We start from the raw sequence: 16741 nt of genomic DNA, 5'->3' as shown, positions 1-16741 counted from the left end.
ACTCTTTATAACTTGACGCGCACCTACTACATTCCTTCTGTACCTAAATATATCCCTATCAGCCGCACCAAACAACGCGGCATTGTTTGTCGCTAAATATACACCCCGAACGTGTCTCTTTTTAAACGCTGGCTCCTCTGCCTCATGCAAATTAAATGGCTCCATCCAAACACGAAGACAACTTCGGTGAAAAGTTTTGTGTGGTGTATGTTTTGGAGAAGGACGTAATACCGAACTGGTGATGGGTCTCTGCATCATTGATCAGCCTTAATCGTTTGGTTATCATTGAGCATCAATTCTCGAAAAGTTTACGGGATGTCGGCGCAATTTATTTTTCCGTATTGGCAATATTTCCTGCTTTTAATCTTGCCGTATAATTGACTTTCTTGCGTTATTCTCTTATGTCTGTCTCCCCGATGCTTTTTACAAACTGCAATTGACATGTGCGCTGTTCTATTTTTGCGAATTATTTTAATCTTTCTCATCGGTATGCCGATGGCATTAACGTATTGCTTTCGTCATTCAAGATTCACCTTAGCATTTGCACTCGTCAGTTGAATTTAATTTATCACATCTTACCATTCATTTATTTTTTAGTGCACATTGTTATGGGATGTCTGCGGATAAGTTTTCGAATGAATATTTCTCCCTGTCGCAGTAAACATTTAAGACAAAGATAAAAGGGGTAATTGTGTTTAATAATTTGTTAAATTCCTTTGGCTTCATGTATAGATGTCGAGATTTACTGTGCTTGTTGGTATTGATCTGTTAAAGTTGAGTCCATCGGCATATTAATGTATGATAGCGTTGATGTATCGATATTTTCAAATTGATGAGAATTCAGATGCAGATAAATATTGATTTGCTTTTGGTTGCTTTTTGACAGTAATGAGATAGAAGTAAATGCTTTAATCTTCCTCATACCAGCCTCCAAATGAATGAAAACTTGTTAAATAACTTAACAAAGTTTTCGTTGCTTTATATAATATGCATGAGAGATGTCTCATTATCAAAGGGACCGAGCCAAATTTAAGAGAATGGAGTTTTACACTTTTGTCTCTTCCCGGAATGCAACGCCGTGTAAAGAAATTATATTCTAGACTAGGAGACATCTGTTTCTTTACGAGAGACTTCAGGAATTGTAGCGTGCTGTTTGTGATACGTCATGGACGAGGGAAACGCTCTTAAAGATAAAGGAAGATCGATAGGAAAGCGGCGGTCGAAACAAGAAGAAATACTGAGTAATACCGTACTGACTGGTAAATTGAAATGCAATCATAAAAGACAACAGATGTTTAAAATTGTATTTTGTGTAAATTGAGTTTTTATGGGCTCAGAGATCATTTTATTTTACAAAATATTCGTGAGGAAAAAATGCTTATTAAAGATTGTGAACGACCGGTGTTGCATATGTTCTGTAAATGACAATAGTTTGAAAGTGGGGCAGTTGCTTCGTTAAACCTCTTAGACGATGTTATGTTTATGACTTGTAAGCTTTACTTATTGTGTTCCTCCTCATAATACGTAGGAGATATTTAATTTGCATGTCGTAAGGCATCTCAGATAATTTTTTTTCTTGCGTGTTTGAAATCGCGTTACGAAGTCAAGTAATTTTCCACAAGAGGTATAGAAGATTCTGAGCATCCCGGTTAAAATGAAGTAGTTTAAATCATTTTCATAAAAAAGAAAACAGAAGGAGAGGGTGAACTCTACTGACTACAAGTTATCACAGAATATATAGGTAATGGGGAAGGTTTTGCATTTAGAGTCCCATAATTTTGAACCCATTCCAGGAGCGTCAATTACGAAAAGATTCACAAAATGAATCGATTAAAATATTTAATAATAAAAAAAACGTATCGCATTTTGAAACATGTCCAAATTGATTATCTGCATTAAAAAGAAAGTGTTACATTTACTCGACCTTCATATAAACGGCTACAACGTATCTCTGCTAAAAGTAGAGAAACGAATAGCATGAGAACAAAATCTACTCCCCCGTCATTTTCTCCCCATAAAGAAATCAAATCCATTTGAATTGTCTACCAGCTACGTTTGCATGCTGAAGCGCTCTTCCCTCCCCGTCTGGGTTCACAAAGTGACATAGCTAATGGCGTTATTATTATTCTAATGTTCTGTGGACATTTGCCAATGATGCTTTGAAACAAAGTGAATAATTCATGCGATCCCAAAAAAAAAAGAAGTGTCGTTTTGATAACTGTTCGAGGGAGAAGGCTTGGTGTCGTGTCCTGTAGCACATTTCTTCAAGTATTTCAAGGGAAATGCGGTGATGTCCCTTGAAGTTGATAGTAGGAGAATCAAAATATAAAAGACTGTTCTTTATTAAGCAATGGTTTCGGGTACTTACTACTCTAGCACATTGTGTTCTGTATACAAAATACGAAGTGTTTAGATGCCTTTAAGCTCATATCCTAATTATTGTTCTTATATGTTGAGATATATGCGTACATACCTCAATTTCGGTATTTAAAAAAACTTTGGATTACCGTAGATGTATCCCAAGGTATATTCACATTCCTTATTCCGAATTAAGACAAACCATGGTTGGAAATGATAATGCACTTCCTCAATACTGGATATTTGCTAATGAAGTGGGCGATGACACGAGACTGGGAAACAAGCCCAGTGGAATAGCTTCCCTGAAGAGAGAGAGAGAGAGAGAGAGAGAGAGGAGAGAGAGGGAGAGAGAGTAGAGAGAGAGAAGAGAGAGAGAGCGAGGAGGAAAGAGGGAAGGGGAGAGAGAGAGCTTCTTGGCCGTTGGTCTGGATTTTAAGCTACCTTTGATTATTCTGTGGGTCTTTCGTGAAGTAGATGGTGTTTTTAAGTATAGAGTCTCGCTTTGAAAGTCCACTGACTGCTAGGAATCTTTTGAAAGAGATATATTTTGGAAGTACTTTTGTTCATGATGGATTCAGAGAGAGAGAGAGAGAGAATGAAATGTTCTCTTAGAGCTTTTGAGAAGAATGAAGACCCTTTTGTCTGCTATGTGAAAAATTCCAAGCTCGTCTGATAATTGCTCACACCTTTAGGGTATGACGTAATCGTTTTTGTTTTCCATTATTATTGATACCACAGAAACGCCCCCTGCTTTCTTAGAAAACCTGGGAATAATCCCTACCCTTCTGGGGTTTTCAGAAAGGTCTATATTCTTTCTAAAGGGTCACAGCTTTGATCAGAATCTTGACCCTTGTTAAAAACCTTAAAGGGTTACTAAGGACGCCTTTGATTTGGTCCATTTGGGTATCCGGTCCTTTTATCAGTAGAGTTGTATTGTTTTTTTTTTTCAGACGAATGTTATCTAGGATTGTTTTGTTTTGTCAGGCCCCTTTAACCTTCTTGGGTCAATTTTGGGATGTGCTGTGATCCTTCTTGAATATTAACAAAAAATCTTATTACAATTGTAAAGTTATAGCTCTCAAGTTTTTATAAATCCTATCATAACCCTTCCAGGGAAGAATTTTGGCCTTCCTTGGAACCTTCGAGAATTCTGATTCTTAAGAAATCAAAATTAAGAATTGTTCTGATCCTTCCCATAGACCCTTTATAAATTAGTGAACCAGTTAGATTCTAGATTTTTATTTGATATGTTAAGCAATTTGGCCGTTCCTAGGTCACATTGGAAAAAATTGAATCCTTTCTAGATGATCTGACCCATCTTCAACCTTTTTTAGAAGAAATCTGACCCCTCGTGGATAGTATGGGAAGAAATGTGAGCATTCTCGAAGTATTTTGTAAATCTGACTTTTTTTTTCTTTTTTTTTTAATCTTGAGGAAGAAATCTGACCTTTTGTTGAGCCGATAGGAAGACTGCTGATCTTCCTTGCATCCTTATGGGAAGTATGTGTTAGCAGTGGTGAGCTGTGTTCTCTGTAAATATTTGTTCGCAAATGTTTGGAATCCGTTTCTTAAGTCTGCGTCAACCTATATGCGCTGATAAACTCTGAGGACAAGGTACTAGACATGATCTAACTATTCTTGAAATTAAAGTATGACGGTAAAGTGGAAACGATTGGCCCTGCAGTTAAATGGTATCTTGAGAGCGTGGTCCAAATTAGTATCAGATTAATAGAATAATCGGATAATTATGTTTATATCATAAACAAATATTTATATATAAGCATATGTGTGTGTGTGTGTGTGTTTGTGTACATGTATTTATAAATGTATTTATATTTATATGTATAATCTCAACAAACTCATCCGGAGGACGGATAGTGAAAATGCCATTTTCCTGAATATTGTGGTGTGGTCGAAAACTGTACTGTGCTCAAATAAAACAACAGGGCAGCTACCAGTAAACACAAAGTGAAATATCTTAATAGGTATGTTATGATTGATGTTCATTTCATGGTGAACCTAAATATTTGCTGTTAATTTCGCCGTGTTGCGTGTTGTCAGAGAAAACATGTGATTGATTATTTATGCAAGTGTTCGCCTTACTTTGTTATTATGTTTTGCTTTCCGATAATCCGGCTTTGTTGTTTCAAAAGCTTTTGGGCTGTGTGACGTTGTTTGATATCCTCATGCCATTTCATTCCGCTTGTGCCTTTATCCTTGAACCCTACGTTTTATGTGAAACAGACATTTTTTTTTTTATACTGTATTATGCAACACACGTAACTGATATTTAAAAGCGATTGGCTGTGGCTATGCTCGCTCCTATTTTGCAAAACTCTGTGGGCACGAAAATGTTCAGTTGTCTTGTTTTAGTCTTGTATCCCTTTCCTATGGAAGGAATATCGGCAAGGCATATTATTTGCTGCCTTATTTTCGCCATGTACCCAAGAGCAGGAAGGCCGGAGGGATCCACATTATTGGTATGTTCAGTGCTGGATAGGTGGACATTTTAAAGAAATTCGGTGCTGTCGATGCAGTGTTTAATAGGGTTCTCATACATGAAGTGTATATATCCAATTGCTTAAAGCAATTAGATATACGTTTTCTTAATGTCCTGTTGCCCCAGTCCAAATTTAGGCAAGTACTGAAATTACTCTTAATTTAAAACTCCTGTCAATGGCATTCTCACGGGACAATATTCCTCACTTGCAGAAACAAATGCCGTAGAGTAGGTACGTAGTTCTTGGGAATAACGAAGGCTGATTTCCCTCAGTTGGCGCCACGCGGGTGTCTTCTGCTTGCCATATTTTGAAACGCCTGTGTGAGTCGTTAATTGTCAGTGAGTGTCTGATAGTTCCAAAGGGACAAACCTCTTCATCATTCGAACTTGTTTGTAACAGAATTGATAGGGTTTCTCCTTATGCTCTGTATGGGAAAGTTAAGGGCGGGGAGTGACTAGGCAACAGTCTTGATGGATATGTGGGACTGAGTTCAAATGGTAAAACTTGACTTTCCCGCGTTATTGTGGCAGAAGTGACGTCATTCCCTGGTAAGTGTTCATACGAAGTTTTTAGGTTTGTTGTTATGGCGTTATGACAAGAGATTTTAATTGTACATCTTAGATTTGATAGCTTATGTTTTCCTTGCTGAAGTATAAGTTAATTTTGGCTTGGGTCCAACTTTTTTCATCACTTCTACATAGTTTACATTGGTCCAGCTAATTTTCAAATTTCCCCGCTGTTAACACCTAGTTATTTTAAAGTTTATGCAACCTATATTAATATCTACTCTTATTTCAACATGCTTTGGGCCTATGTCTGAGGCTTCATCGTTAGGTAAAATGAGGGAAAAAAATTAGAAAAGGCTTCAGAGAGTGAAGTTGAATAATCCTCGTGTACCTGTTTTCTAGTCATTTAGCCACGCCGTTGCAAACTAACTAGCAGTTTCTTAATAGAATTGCTAATGCCTTTCTTCTTATCTTGGGTCAACACGTTTCTTTCAGTAGTTAGCGTCCAGGTAAAAGAAAACATTATTTATCTTGGATCATGGGGAAGAAAAGAAGATTTGTTTTCCGCTCGGCCTCTTTGAAGATATTCGCTTCGTGGTGGTGCCGGTAGGATCAAGGGTTAGACCTTGGATAGGATCGTCTTTAGCGGAAGGAGGCCGATGGGGTGGAGTGGAGAATACCAGCCCGAAAGACATGAAACACATGAAACACACGCCCGTTGAAAGGCAGAGGGTTATGGGGTTTTAAACGAAAGTTCAGCTGGAAGGGAATGCTATAGACTGAGAGTTGGAGCGCTAGAAGCTGATTTTGAGAGATTGCTATCAATACTATCATATAATAATATATATCTATATATATATATATATATGTATATATATGTATGTATGATTATATGTATGTATGTATGTATGTATGTATGGTATTGTTATGCTGATGCTATATATTGCATGCTTTATGGAAACAATTACACACACACATACAAACACACACACACACATATATATATATATATATATATATATATATGTATGTATGTATGTATGTATGTATTGCATGCTTATGCTTTTTTTTTCCTCTCTCTCTCAAGTAGGTAAATTTTTAAGGGGGTTTTGAAAATTCATATATTTATATCTATTTTACAAGTAATATATTTACTAGAAATACAGAGAAAACTTTGTATAAATAGAATTACGTTGATGTTTCTTATACGATTCTTATGTTATTGAACGCGAAGAGAAATTATTATGTTTAAATTCGTAATTATTGACACATGCCCACTTTCCCCAGAAGGGCTTTCACCAGGAGTCGCCAGACTTCCGGTTCTCTTTAAGTAAAGTTGAGGCTATTACCTCCTTACCCTTTATTAATTCTGGTTTTGACTACCGCAATCACCTAAGTACCAGGTACATAATTTCGAGCTAAGCTCAACGGACGCACAATGAGTTCTTAACAGCTGGGCGCCCGTCCACCTGCCCTCACCCAAGAGGCAACCCTGAGAGTAATAGCTTCATATATATATATATATATATATATATATATATATATATATATATATATATATATATATATTTTGCATAGCAGCATAAGTTATTGGTTATTAAACCGCTGTTGCATTGAGTCCTTTTCCTGCAAGTAAATACTTAGACTAACAGGTTATCCATCCTGGTATATAGCATAGTCCTCATTTGCGTCATTGAATGTCTAAATAAAAATGCTTTAAGATTCACAGATTAGTGATAAATAGAATTCATAAACACGTATGAATAAACAGATGAATTAAGCCGTCTTGCAAAGAAACAAATAATGCGGTGATATTTTTGGAAATGGGTAGATTCGGAATTTTGAAATTGCGCGCGAAAAAAGTCTGCGAAATGCAACCCCCGGTTGAGAAAACCTGCCTGACAATATATACTTTTAAATTTCTATATATTGCATTTTTTTTTATCTCTTACCCACTTTTAATACGAATTGCCTCTCTCTAAAGGTATTCGTTCATTTACAGTTTTTTGTTAATTCTTTTATTTTTATATTTGTAAGAGGCATAAAAGGAAGGGTAAACTAATAATACGAAAGGAGGTAACCAAGAGTTCGATCCCCGTCGTAACAGAAGAATGTTATCCGGATTTAGAAGGGTAGAAGGAACACAAGTACAGAGCTGAAAAGTTCTGCATTCCTTGAACTCTCATTTTTCCCTTGTGTTTCCATAGTCTCGTGCATAACACCAAGGAGGAGGATTTTCTTTCATTTGCTTAACGGAGTTGTGATAAGGACTGGCTAAATATCTTCGGTAGACATGTTTTGTGCCTTACTTAGTTGTTGGACATGACACTTTTTTAATCCTTAGTTGTCAAACATGACACTTTTTTAAAATCTTTATTTAGTTTTGGACATGACACTTTTTTAAAATCCTTACTTGTTGTTGGACCTGGCACTTTTAAAATCCCTACTTAATTGTTGAACCTGACACTATTTAAAATCCTTACTTAGTTGTTGGACCTGACACTATTTAAAATCCCTACTTAATTGTTGAACCTGACACTATTTAAAATCCTTACTTAGTTGTTGGACCTGACACTTTTTTTTTAAATCCTTACATAGTTGTTAGACATGACAATTTTTTGAAATCCTTACTTAGTTGTTGGACATGACACTTTTTTTTAAATCCTTACTTTGTTGTTGGACGTGACAATTTTTTAAAATTTTAAAAATCCTTACTTAGTTGTTGGACACGTCACTTTTTAAAATCCTTACTTAGTTGTTCGACTTGACACTTTTTTTTTTATAGTCGAGGAAATGGACTATTGAAAGCCCCCAGACCAGAGGAGCAATATGAAGAAAAGAAAGGAAAATACGAAAAGGGCAGGACTCAGTCCTAAAGAAATTGTAAATTATCTTCCGCAGGTTGAGTAAAATTAAAGGAGTATATCGTGAAAAAAGACATTAAAAGTAGTGACAATTGTTTTATGTAAAATGTATTTCTAAATAAAAAATAAAATTGCAGTTATTAAGATATCAAACGTACATTTTTCTTTCATTTTTGAATTATGCCTGATTTACGTACTGCTGAATTGCATCTTGTTTATAGGAAGCCTACGTCTCAATAAGTAGTAAAATTTCTTTTAACGCCCCTCCAACACTTGTTGTGTGTATCAACACTTGCCATATCATTACTGTGTGTAAGAGTACAAAGTTGTGTTCAAGTCGAGACTATTTTTGTTGAAGTTTCTTCTCAAGGACCTTCAACATGATTGATATGTGTTTTATATTAATACAAGCCCACTATTTAGAAATAGATACGATAATTCTAAAACAGCAACAGTATGTGGAAAAAATATATTTTTTGAAACTTCCAATCTATTTTTATATCTCCTTAAAACTACTTCTATTACAAGAGTATGGTTTGCTACATTCATAAAGGTTCATTAAAGATTACTGCGGCCGAGATGTAAGAATGTACAGTGCGTTATGTTCATGTTAATCAACTTTTGAAGTGAGAGAGAGAGAGAGAGAGAGAGAGAGAGAGAGAGAGAGAGAGAGAGAGACTTTCCAAGCGCCGGCATAGATGTACCCAAGGCCATCTATTGGCGGGATCGTTCACTACTGTTATGTGTCAGAAAGTTGGTTGTGACGTCACACGAAACTCCTGGCGCACGTGTGTTGAGATACAGGGGCGGGGGGTGCGAGGAGCGACGGTAATGGGGGATGAGTAGAAGGAGAAGGTACAGGTGGAGGGAGTGGGGAAAAGGCGGGAGGAGGAGCGATAAGGTGGAGGAGGAGATGGTTGTGGCAGTGGAGGAAGTGGAGGAGGGTGATCAATACCAGAGTTAGTGGAATCTCCCGATGATTTTCGTTCCGCGCCGAAATGTTTCGCTTGCGTTGACGGATTGCCGATTGCGGGTGGAAGTTGAATGCCGTCGCCTCCCGCAAATCCGGGAATCAACCCGCCGGTAGAAGCAGTCCTGCAAAAGAAGCGAAAATCGAAGCTACGGCGGCGATATTCATTCCGAAGACGTCCCCACGAAAAGAGCCATAAAATTCATTGAAACAACGAGCTATCAGGCTTGACAGGAATAGGTGCCTTTCTGCGGGCGAAATGAGGGAGGCAAGACAGCAAAGGGAGGAAAGAGCGGGGGGGGGGAGGGGGGAAAGAGTCCACGGAGAGGGGAGAATGTGTACAAGGAGGACGAGGAGAGGGAGAGAGAAACACCGGGGGATCCAGATGGGGGAACCAATAGGGGGAGGAGTGATGTGTGAGTGTGTGTGGTGTTGGGGGGAGGGGGGAGGAGGGTTCGACTTGGGTAAGGATGCCTGGGATGAAGTTATTGCATAGCTGTTTATTCCCAGCCAGTCTAGTTGCTCGCGGGCGGCAGTGCGAGGTAGACGTGTATTTTGTGTGACTGTGTACCCTGCTGGCTCCACACACGCACACACACTCACTCACTCACGAGCGCCAGCTAGATCGAGAGCAGAGAAAGGATTCGCCAAAAACTCCTACTTCTCTCTCTCTCTCTCCTCCTTCTACATTAGTCCCGACGGCTGATCGACATCCCCCTCCTCCGCCCCCAAGGAGGACCATTTTTTCTACTGGTCCTCTTCCGAAAACTTTTTTTTTCTTTTATTCATTCGATTGAATCAGTGTTGTGGGGCCAATGTGTTTGCAGTTCTACAGCAATCAGTGGAATCCGACAGACACTTGGTAGCAATTGCAAATTATTCGCGCCGTCTTGCCTAAATAAGATTCATTTGCAAATATCTGAGTAAAGGACGTTACGGACAAACAGTGACCGAAGAGAAACTATGCATCGATAAGATGGTGCGATAGTGATTGACTGATCTTTGCCGCGATTCGCGCACCGGTTCGCTTCTCTCGTGACTTGAAGAACTTGGCGACTGAAGGACGGCTTACGGAAGTTGTTAAGCGACTTCCAATGTGCAGTAAATTGAGTTCTTGAGAAAAAGAATTGAGTTTTTTTTTTCAAGCGATACAACATCACCAACCGCCCAGATGTTAGCGCTGGAAACCCCCATGGACATATTCCACGTAAGTCTTTTTTTCCTTCAATAATCTTTTTTATTTTTAAGCGAAGGTTCTTTGTATGGATTACCAAGGTAGAATTAACGCAGACCTACAAGGGGAGGGGTAGAAAAATGGACCCAGTCACCGAAGGCAGCGATAGACTTGTGAAAAAAAGTAGACAAAGTGATTCGTCTCTGTTGTTAATGAGTGGTCGTTATTTTAAAACTGGACAAAGTAAATCTTTGTAACTGAACGTCAAACGATTTTCTCAGAGTCGACTGCACTCGTATTTTGTTGTCGAAGTTTGTGGACACCGCATGTTGTGTAACTTATGAACCTCAGCGAGACAAATAAACACATTAGGTTTTGTTCTTTAGACTTTGGTATTTTTGAGAAATTATATCCCAAGTTAGGCTTATTTACAGTTAGGAAAAACAGCGGCTCTAAATTGGTAGTCATAGTTGCTACCGATAAAGAAACTTTTTGAAGTTACGAAGTTATGAAAAACCTACGGGCGCTAGTAGCCAGCGTTGTACTCAACACTGCCAGTGAAATGAAAAGTCGGTCTAAATTGAAGCAGTTCCACGATTGTTTATTTATAGCGAAACGATGCGTATTTAGATTTTTAACTTAACGAAGAAGTTAATAAACATATGCTTTTAAACAACCCCCTTGAAAGAATATGGAGCGAACGAAGTGTGTGTATTGCAGACATCACAAATTGTATAGCAGGAAAGCGGGAAAGAGAGACAGAGGGAAAGCCAGGCAAAGAGAAAGAGAGAGAGAAAGAGTGAGTAAAGTAGTAACTGTTGCAGGGATCTTCGTTTACAGGTGTCCAGGTACCTTTTTTGTTTGTTTGTTCCGAAACATGCCCTTTCATCGAGTCTCCTTTTTCTCTCTCGCTCTTTCGGAATGCAGCGTGCTTTTTATCTTATGCCGTAGGGAGGGGGGCTTTCGCGTTTCTGCATAATCGGCGTCGTTAATTTCTCGATTATTTCAGGATAATTCGACGTCGTTGGCGTTGGCGTTGTTCGGGGGATAAACATGTACAGTAATCGATAATCGGCCGTTTGCCGATGCGTTTATTCGAACGGCAAAATATATTCGACTGCGCCGGTTATTTTTTTGTGATACCAAGATTGAGGGCTGTTGAACTATGAATTTATTATCCATATATGTTGAGAATTGTGGTTTTTGTTTATACAATCTTCAGTATTATTATTATTGTTATTATCATTATTATTATTATTATTATTATTATTATTACACTGTTGTCGCAATTGTTCCCATTACTCACAAACCAATAACAGTTGAAATAGTTGCAATGACTGAATCATTTACTTAGTTTTAACAAAGACATTTCCCGACGGACCGTTTTTCTCATGCTTCTTCTTCCTACCAACAGCACCAGCAGCAGCAGCTGGCTGAGTTGGGTCGGAAGCAACTGGAACAAATCCTCCAGCAGCTACAGGAACAGTTGCAAGTCAACCTGATCCAGCAGACGCAACTTATGCAAGCGCCCGACAAGGTGAGAGAGAGGAAGCTTTTCGCTGCTCCATTCATAGTAAGTTCGTGGACGGTAAATATCGTAAGTTTCTCAGAGTATTGTGTTTGTTTGTGTGTGTGTGTGTATGCGTGTTTGTATAAATATATACAGGGATAGTGCTATAAGTATACTCTTTTATCCACCTTAATTCATGTTTACACTTTTGCCCCGAAGTAACTTCCATTAGTGTCCATTTTCTTATTGTTTATTTACCCGTCTCTTCTACGGCCAAATATATAAAGGTCTGTAGCACGGGAGATCTTTTTTTTTTTTCATTTTCTTCGCCGCTAATTTGGTCGGTCAATAATATAGCGGTAAAGAAGTAGCGAATTCCAGTTGACGTTAACAGAAGGAGGTTGGTCAGCGCTCCTTATATATATATATATAACTAATATATATATATATATATATATATATATATATATATATATATATATATATATATATATATATGTTAATATATATATATATATATAAATATATATATATATATAATCGCTTTTTTGGAACGATACTCTCTCTCTCTCTCTCTCTCTCTCTCTCTCTCTCTCTCTCTCTCTCTCTCTCTCTCCTGTTAAAAAAATTGTATATTCCCACAAGAAAATCGCGACCTTTCTAGGGGCGCTGTATAAAAAAAAAAAATACTCCAATCTCATAACAAAGGAGGTGTGTGTATCGAAACTCGGCAACAAAGAATTAGCGACTAATTAGTTTTAATAATAGAGAAATATCGACGACTAGAGTATCATAGCATAACAAATAAAAGGTATGTTTCTTACAACAAATAATCGGTCACTATAATATGATAACAAGGATTGGTTGGTTACTCAGACGTTCAAGTTCGGATTATATTTATGAAAAATGCTGAAGCAGGGGAATTACATCGCCGTAATTTTTACACCATTTAGAAAATAAAGCTGTCTCATTCTCATTCTGCATTGTGGAAGTTGTTCAGTGAATTTGCTTTGTTTTGGACTAATGAAAATCAGAATTTATTTTCAAATAAAAAAAAACAGCAAGAAATTGACCTGAGAAAATATTCCCCCAAAAATGGAACCTTAATGAATTAAATGGGATGCGGACTAAAATCTAAATATGTGATTGATTTAAAAAATAAAAAAAAAGACAGGTAGTTAGTAGATAAATCAACCGTTCGAAGCGCTCCAACGTATACGTCTCCGAATAACTGCATTGAAGTATGGATTTATTTTGCAGAGTGATCTTTCGACGCGATAAGCCACGCACTAACGAAAACAAAGTTAACAGTAAATTGTAAACATCCTCCATAAAACTGACAGCGGGAGGTGTTTTAATTTCCGATGGACCGGGAGACTTAATTAATTTATCTAGCCCAATTCTTGATGAAAACAGGAGACACGAGGAAAACCTTATAAAAAAAAAAAATACGTTAGGCTTAACCCCGAGGACAGCGATACGATAGACCTACCTACCTCTCGACAAAGGATGGTTTCTGTGATAGAATCGCACAAAATTAATCGTAAAAATTATGTCGAAGAACTTTTTCCGTCGGTGATGTTAGTTGACAAAGGCGGAGAGACGTCTAGCTTTTAACAGAACCACTAAACACGGGATGAGCGTCGAAGATCGTCGTATAAAAGCTTTTTCTTATTAGAAAGAAAAAAATGAAAGCGCTAAATAATGTATCTTTTATTTCCGGCCTCGTTTTTACTCTCTGTCGCTCCTTTTTCTGACAGTCGTCGTAAAGTCACTGCTTAAAATGTTGTTCCTAAGGCTCTTTAGAATTTCCAGGAATTATGGATTTAGTATGGTCAACACGAACTCAGCTGGGAACCTGGATCTTCCATCCCACAAGAATGCCTTAATGAAGAAACATAGAGAAAGGTTGCATGCACTACCCACCGCTAATTACAATCCTTGCAAAGGAGAAATTATAAACTAAATCGATCGGTACAGTATGTGATAAGATGTACTGTAGAATATGTGTGAAATGAAATTTAAATGTCAAGAGTTAAATATATATTTTAAGGAATTTTAAAATTAAGTTCGAGATTAAACCCTAAAATGAGAAATTTAAAAAAAAATCGACCAGTTTATTGTCTGTTATGTTACCGCATTACAAAATTCGGCGAGTTTTTTTTTATACGATCTAACTCCCGAATGGAAGTCCGGGTATTTTATTATTAGAATAAAAATAATAACAATCATAGTCTTAAATAAAAAATGGTTCAATTACAGGATTTAAAAGGAGCAAATATAGCACCGTAACCGAATGTCATCAGCGATGTCGTGGAAACGAACTTTGTATGAAATGAAAAATTAGTAATTGAAGAAATATTGAGGACTACTCGGTTGTGGTAACATCGCTCAAAAAGGGAAATTCTTAACAATATCATTACGGATTTAGGTCGCTCCCGGCTATTCCCAGTAAGTCATCCAATGATGTAAAAAAGGAGGACCGTGCGAAGGGAAGGAATTGTCGTTTGTAAACACCCAAGTCCAACGAACAATAGCACACACACAAAGGATTAAAACAGTAACCTTCTTTGGCAGTAACTTGTGAAAGGTAAAGATGTGTTACGGTAACCAAATAATGTAATCGAGCGCTGTCGTAAAAAACGAGCACCGACCGGAGGGAAGGAGAGAGAGGAGAGAGAGAGAGAGAGAGAGAGGGATCATCATCAAAGGTGTTTTGTATTCCCAGGCAACCCTTCCGCGTCATATACAATGCAAGTCAGAATCGCTCCGCGTTCTTTAATTACCTTTGAGGGTGTTCGTCCGCCGCATAAAGCAACCTTTCTTTGGATTTATTCCCGTTTTCATTTTTTTTCTTTCTTATTTTTCATTTAGGTCGGGCCGCGAAATTTACTTTAGCGGCAGTTTATTCATTAGCTTGTGTGTGCGCGCGTTTTAGCTTTTTTTCACCTTTAATATAAATTAATTACTTTAATCTTGGCTTTTCTTATATTATCGAATAAAGGCAGTTTAATGATAGTCAGGACAAGAATGATTTTGATCGACTTTATATATACATATATATATACTATATATATATATATATATATAATCCTTTGTGTATCAGTCTACTAACGTTAAGGAAAATTTATTTTTTGCAACCAGTCTATTTATCGTGTATCATAAAAACTAGCGATATCAATTTGTTAAGGTGAAGAATCGCTCGAACCGTTTTGAAATTCCCTCGGCGCCAAAGCCCCAAGTAAAACGGCTGTTGTGGCGGCCGGTTCAAAATTATAATGTTTACGTCGTCGCTGGTGCCACGACTAACTGACCTTACTTTGTATTGGGGGGTGGGGGGGTTAAACTTCGTCGCTTTTAGGCTCTTTAATCACCCGGAGTAAACTTTGGCCCCGTCTAGAAACTTCCAGGTTGTTCCGCCTGATAATTGCGTCTCCTAGAAATTGGGAGTTCATATTTAATGGCGGGGCCCAAAACATCTGTAGTGTTTGTTAGTTGTCGGATGATAAACCGTTGCGTGTTGGAGAGAGCACGCCTCTAAGAACGCTCTCTCGGCCGTCTTTTGTGTAAAATAAACCCAAGGTGTACTTTGTATAGAAACGGTATTTATATTTGTTCCGTCTTCTTGTGGATCATCGAATAAAACAAATCCCGTTTGGATGAATCAAGTCATTATTTTTTTCATATTTTACTTGGCCTTTCAGAATTAAATGTTTGGTTTTGTAACGCGTTTTACCAGAATAAGTAGACAACAAAGATTTTTTTTTTCTTAGTATTAAAATGAGAAAATAAACAGCACTCGCTGATTCTCCGTATAGCTAAAATAGCACAAAGTTAATTAGCTGTGCGATGTAGTAAGAAGCGGATGTTGGTATGTTATTTTCTACGGCCGGGAATGAGAGCGAACTTCGTGATATGCTGGTTTAATTTGAAAGATGTCTAACGTGAGTCGTAGGTAGCCGTTTGATAAATTATTAATTATTCCATTATACTGCTGTTCACTGTGCCGTAATTGTTTACAACATCACTGTCACCACCTTCTGTCGATTTATGCATTTATAGGCATACACACCTTATTGTTGCTCAAGCATTCCGTTGTACAGAGCCGAGCTGTCAACCTGCCAACCTTATGATCACGGGGTCACTCAAATGTTATCGCTACAACTCATCGGAATTTTTTTTCGATGCATTTGTTCGTCTGGCGTCGGTACGTTTAATTTAAAGATGGCCAATACTTTACGTATTACACTTTTTTTTTTTTTTTTTTCTTTTTTTTTTTTTTTTTTTTTAACAAACCCCTTCAAACTCTTCTTTCCGTAACAGCCAGATCGTCGTATACTTCGTAGCATTTGTCAGTCAGGCACGTTTCCGCCCAGGTGTATATAGTGATAGGGTGTTATGTCGTATTTGCGTGTGTAACCGTAATTTCCCACTTCCAGTTGTGCTGGGCAAGTTGTTTGTGTTTCGTGTGTAAGGCATGAAGAAAATTGTTTGAAAAATTGGCTCGTTGCTCCAATTGAAGAAGTCGGCGTTTCCGAGTGTAAGTAGTTCAGGGTAATTCTGTCCACAAATACGTACAAGTAGGCTTCGTTAATCTATTGGATTTCTAGAATTGATGTCAGCCGTTCATTCTTCAGCTGCGACAGAATGAGCGAGACAGTGACTGTTGTTTAGTTTTAAATGAGTCGTCTTCAAAATAACTGTGGCTAAGTCGTTCGCCCGTCGCGTTAAGAAAAAGTCAGCACTTTCGCTTGCTTCACCCCTATCAGCACGTTTATATACTATATTATAACAATATTCTTGTATGACAGGTTATGTGCCTCAATAGTTTTCCGTGCCCGTCATTGATGCCGTGCAT

At 37.8% G+C, this 16741-nt stretch overlaps 1 protein-coding gene across 23 annotated transcripts in view; it reads left to right on the top strand.

Annotated features, from left to right (window-relative positions):
• Nucleotides 1–16741, top strand: part of LOC135210713 (forkhead box protein P1-like) — a 627610-nt gene that overhangs the window by 556796 nt on the left and 54073 nt on the right. For 18 of the 23 annotated variants that reach the window (XM_064243497.1, XM_064243492.1, XM_064243493.1 and 15 more), the window contains one exon: nt 11788–11961. In XM_064243497.1, the coding sequence (XP_064099567.1) occupies nt 11788–11961 (174 nt within the window). Of the gene's footprint in view, nt 1–9703; nt 10407–11787; nt 11962–16741 lie in introns of those variants that run through there. The other 5 variants (XM_064243503.1, XM_064243486.1, XM_064243496.1 and 2 more) reach the window with 3 other exon arrangements.

The sequence above is a fragment of the Macrobrachium nipponense genome, chromosome 4, assembly GCF_015104395.2.
Source record: "Macrobrachium nipponense isolate FS-2020 chromosome 4, ASM1510439v2, whole genome shotgun sequence".
Taxonomy (NCBI): domain Eukaryota; kingdom Metazoa; phylum Arthropoda; class Malacostraca; order Decapoda; family Palaemonidae; genus Macrobrachium; species Macrobrachium nipponense.
The sequence above is the reverse complement of the archived record's forward strand: the minus strand, read 5'-3'. Positions and strand labels throughout refer to the sequence as shown.